The following is a 4,164-nucleotide window of genomic DNA, read 5'->3' as shown; positions in this document are numbered from 1 at the left end:
GGGCCTTCTCCTGCATCCCAGGGGGCCTTGGCGCAGGGATGACAGCAGGGGCTCCTTGTCCTCGGGAGGCTCCTGGGCCTGGGTGCCCACAACCCTGAGGCTCCAGCCCCAGCCTCCTTGCTCCTCGGACTCCTCATGGGCAGGGCAGGGCAGAGCCTGGAAGCACAGGCTAGGCCCAGAGGAGTTTGGGTCACAACCCAGCCTGGGACCAGCCACTCCTACCGCCAAGGCCCCCACCCTGGGAGCTGTGCCCCCTCACAGCCCCCACCACCTCACAGGCTCTGTGCCCGCCTCCCAGCCACTGCCTGGGGAGACAGCTACCCTTGCTCTGGTGGTTTCGTTCGTCCCGACCTGCCGCGGTTGGCGTGGGATGTGTGTCTCTGGCTGAGGAAAGTTAACTTGGATGCGCAGTGGTCAGTGGTCACATACCATCAGCCCGAGGACAGGGCTCAGTTTCCCCATCTGTAAAGGGAATGCCCCTCCCTGGTCTCCAAGGACCTACAGACCCCACCTCTGGTGATCCCTTGGGGCTTTTGGGGCCACATTCAGGGGTTAGAAGGGCAAGAGGCCATAAGGAGGGAAGGGAGGGGGCTCTTCTCCCTAGGAAGGTGCTGTGGGAAGGGGCTCAGGAGGTAATGCTCTGGTCACCCCTGTCCTACAGGGAGGAGTGGGCTCCTGTGGGCTGGGGGAGTTTCTAGACCCAGAGTGTGGGCCACAGGGCAGAGGCTTGGAGGGAAGAAAGTGTGAAGGAGGATGAGGGAGGGAACCAGGCCAGAGACCCCTCCTGGGCTGGCACCTGCCTCTGTTGAGGGGGCTCCTGGCACTCCAGCCACCACCTGGAGGGACCTAGATGGATGCCTGGCCTGTGGAGGTGCTGGGTGGGGCTCCTGGGAGGCACTGCAGAGAGCATGCGTAGAGGAAGAGGCTGCTTCCTGGTGGGAGGAGTTGGGCCACCTCCCAGACTGGGTCCTGGCACTGGCCATGCGCTTAGCCTTCCTTTCTGTCCCCAAGAATTAGCCGTTCGGGATTGTCTGGCTGAAGGAAAAGCTGGTTGAAGCCACAGGTGAAGACCCTTGCACTCCCCACCCCACCACTTCCACTGCCCCCTCTCCCACCCCTGTTCGACCGGAAAGACATTCACAGAGCAGGAAGCCGCTGCTGGAAAGCGTTTATTTTCTGTTGCCCTGCCTGCGGTGCTGTTGCCAGGAGCTGGGCTGGAAGGGCCGGAGGTGGGGCTCTCCGAGAGGCCCCTGTCCAGCCAGGTCTTGTGGGCCCTGGATCTTGGGTCAGTGATTAACTGACGGCCCTGCGGGATTGGCGCGCTTGTTGGCAGGTGGCAGGGCACTGGGCAGGTGGGTGGCAGCAGCGGCTGGGGTCAGCACAGCGGCCTGGACTGCCCGCCCCTCCCCTGCCCGCGCTGGGCGGCAGAGCGGAATGAACTCCAGCACAGCCTGTGTTTGCTGAGCACTCTAGGGTCTGAGGCTGTGGGCACCGTGGGCACCCCGTGTGTGTGCGCACGCATGGGCATGTGCCAGTGTGCGTGCATGCAAGAGAGAGCTAGTGTGAGGTCACTACGACTGTGCGTCCCGGGTGGAATTCATGACCGTGGCGAGGCCCCTTTCAAGCTTCTGGAGGAGCCCGTGGTGCCTGAGTAGCAGGAGGGTCCTCACAGCAGCGCCAAGAGGAGGGGCCCCAAGCTGAGCAGGAGCCCCCCGGCCAGCGCCGCGAGGCTGCGCCCGGCCCTGGCTGCCCCGTTGCAAAGGTCCTTCTCGCAGCAGGCCAGGTTCTTCACCTCCGAATTCACAACGCTCTCCACACCCCCGGGGAACCCGGGCAGACCCTCCGGCCGGAACAACTGTAGGGTCTTTGAGGCGTCCTCGCAGGAGGGAGCACAGCTCTTGAATCCCATGGTAACCTTCTCTGTGGGCCAGAGAGAAGGCGCCTGACCTGGCAGCCCTGGTCCCGCTGCCCTCCCGTCCGGCCCCTCGCCCCCTCTCTCCACCTAGGCTTGGCGCTTGGTTCTCGGCCGCCGGCCCCTATCAGAAGCCCACCCACCCAGCCCCAAGTCCCTGCTCCGGGGCCCCCCCCTCGGTACGCCTGGTGAGGCCGAGGCGGGCGGGGTGACGCACACCGGCCTCTGCCACAGCCCCTCTCCTTCCACGAGGCCGGGGAGCCCTGGGGCAGAGCCCCCGACCCGATCCCCAGAGGGCTCTTTCCGATCCGCCCGCGCGCCCCGGGCCTGCCAGCACTCACCGCCGCTGCCTTTCACCGTCAGGACCACGTCGCCCTTAAAGCAGACCCCGCCGCACGAGGAGACCTTGCACTGGCTGGCTTCCTTGTTGGCATCGCAGTTGTAGCACTGCAGGCTCAGGGCTGGGGGCGCAGACACAGGCAGGCTGGGTCCGGCCCCGGGCAGGCAGAGCCACCCGCCCGGCACCCCCTCCAGGCCCCTCCTCAGGGGCTGTGGCCTCTTCCTGCCACCCGGGTCCCGGAGGACGGGCCCCTCACGACCTCACGAGCCGGAGTCGCTCCCCACGGCAGCCCCGGCCCCCAGGACAGCCCCCGGCCCCGCACACTCACCCCGCCTGGAGCACAGCAGGGACGCCAGCAGGAAGAGACAGGCGGCTTTCATGGTTCCGGGCGGCTCCCGCAGCGCGGCCCAGCTCCCCGCGCGCTCCTCCGGCAGGCAGCTCCCACCCCGTGGCCTCTGACTGGCTGCAGCCTGGCCCCGGCGCACCCGCCTCTGGAGCCTGTTCCCCAGTGGGCCCAAGCATTTGTACTGAGCCCCCCTCTTTCCCCCGCCGGGGAATGCAAGGCGGGCCCGTCGGTCTCTGCTCTCTGTTTCCGGGGTCAGTCCCGCCCTTACCAGGAAGGGTGTGCCCTCTAGGAGCCTGCGAGGAAGCAGAGTGGCAGGGCAGAGTGCCAGAGGGGCGCAGGGCTGAGGCGTGCCCTTGGGGCGCAGGGCTGAGGGGTGCCCGTGGGGGGCAGGGCAGAGGGGTGCCCGTGGGGCGCAGGGCTGAGGGGTGCCCTTGGGGCGCAGGGCTGAGGGGTGCCCGAAGGGCGCTGGGCAGAGTGCCGGAGGAGGGCAGGGCCTGGCTGTCTTCCTGGCAGTGACAACGCCTGGGGCCCCCTTCGCCGTGGTGTGGTCAGGGGTCCCGCCCAGGTTTTCCCTCCCTGCCCTGCCGCCAACATCCAGCCTCCTTCTTCCCAACACACAGGCAAACCCGGCTTTGTGCGAATCCCCGGAGGCCGAGCCGAGCCGAGCCGCTCTCACCAGTCCGGACGCGCCCTTCCCACTCCCCAGCCCCACCCCCGCCCCGCAGGTCGGCCTCTTCTGGGTGTTTGCCACTGTGTCTGCCGAAGGCCAGCCTGCCCTGCGGCCGGTCCTGGGCGGCTGCTGGTGCGCCTCGTCCTGGCAGTTCTGCAGTGAGGAGCACCCCTGCCTGGCTTTATGATGTGGCCTCGAGGCCCCTCCGAGGCAAAAACACGAGTCAGAGAACACTTCCAAGGCGCTGCCGGGCACACTGGGTGAGGGAGCCGCCGGGGTCCCTTTCTGCTGGCTCCTAGCCGCCACCTCTGTCTCCCGAGTCAGAAGGTCCCATCTAACTCGGGAGACAGAGGTGGTGGCACAAAGCCGTGGTGCCTCTGCAAGCCCCAACTCCAGAGGTCTCTCTGGGGCCGAGTGGCCGCTGCCTGCCTGTGGGCTTCTCTTCCTGGTCCGAAAGTGTAAATGTTGGATGGAGTCTGGTTAGGTGACCAGAGGAGAGATACGGGCCTGGGAGAAAGAATTCCCGGGCCCAGGGAGGCAGAGCCTCCAGGTGCTGGACTGGACGGAGGGAAGCGGGGGCGGGCGGTGGAGACAGAGAGACAGAGACAGAAAGAGAGAGACAGAGACAGAGAGACACAGAGAGAAGAGGAGAGACAGAGATGGGAGGGAGTGCCAGTGAGTCAGAGCCTTTCGGGGTGTTCAAACCACCGTAGGGAACTTCACGGGGTGGCTTGAGAGCAAACTAAGCCAGCGGAGGAGGTTTCACAGTGACTCAGTAGCCAGTTATCAATGTGTGAATTCGCGTTTTCTGGTGAAGCCTTCATAGCCCCCCAATCACACAACTAATAATTCAACACATGCAGGCAATTCATAGAAAGGGGTGCCCCCACGATGCA

At 65.9% G+C, this 4,164-nt stretch overlaps 1 protein-coding gene across 1 annotated transcript; it reads right to left on the bottom strand.

The window, feature by feature from the left end:
• Positions 1–1,151: 1,151 nt before the first annotated feature.
• On the bottom strand, positions 1,152–4,092 carry LOC108291216. The gene is made up of 4 exons (XM_017511441.1): positions 4,035–4,092; positions 2,581–3,744; positions 2,254–2,373; positions 1,152–1,920 (listed from the first exon to the last, which is right to left on the bottom strand). The coding sequence occupies exons 1-4, from the start codon at positions 4,090–4,092 to the stop codon at positions 1,667–1,669; spliced, it is 1,596 nt and encodes a 531-aa protein (XP_017366930.1). The 3' UTR covers positions 1,152–1,666.
• Between the last annotated feature and the right edge of the window lie 72 nt (positions 4,093–4,164).

This window comes from Cebus imitator, unplaced genomic scaffold, assembly GCF_001604975.1.
Source record: "Cebus imitator isolate Cc_AM_T3 unplaced genomic scaffold, Cebus_imitator-1.0 Scaffold449, whole genome shotgun sequence".
In the NCBI taxonomy this organism is placed as follows: domain Eukaryota; kingdom Metazoa; phylum Chordata; class Mammalia; order Primates; family Cebidae; genus Cebus; species Cebus imitator.
Note: the sequence above shows the minus strand (reverse complement) of the source record. Positions and strands in the feature narration are given on the sequence as shown.

Bases quoted from the DNA above. Each gene is read 5' to 3' on its own strand.
- LOC108291216 (XM_017511441.1), bottom strand. From the start codon at position 4,092: ATGAAGGCTTCACCAGAAAACGCGAATTCACACATTGATAACTGGCTA. The intron at 2,374-2,580 runs GTGAGTGTGCGG...CTGCGCCCCCAG, and splicing joins CCTGCTGTGCTCCAGGCGGG to CCCTGAGCCTGCAGTGCTAC. The intron at 1,921-2,253 runs GTGAGTGCTGGC...TCTGGCCCACAG, and splicing joins GACGGTGAAAGGCAGCGGCG to AGAAGGTTACCATGGGATTC.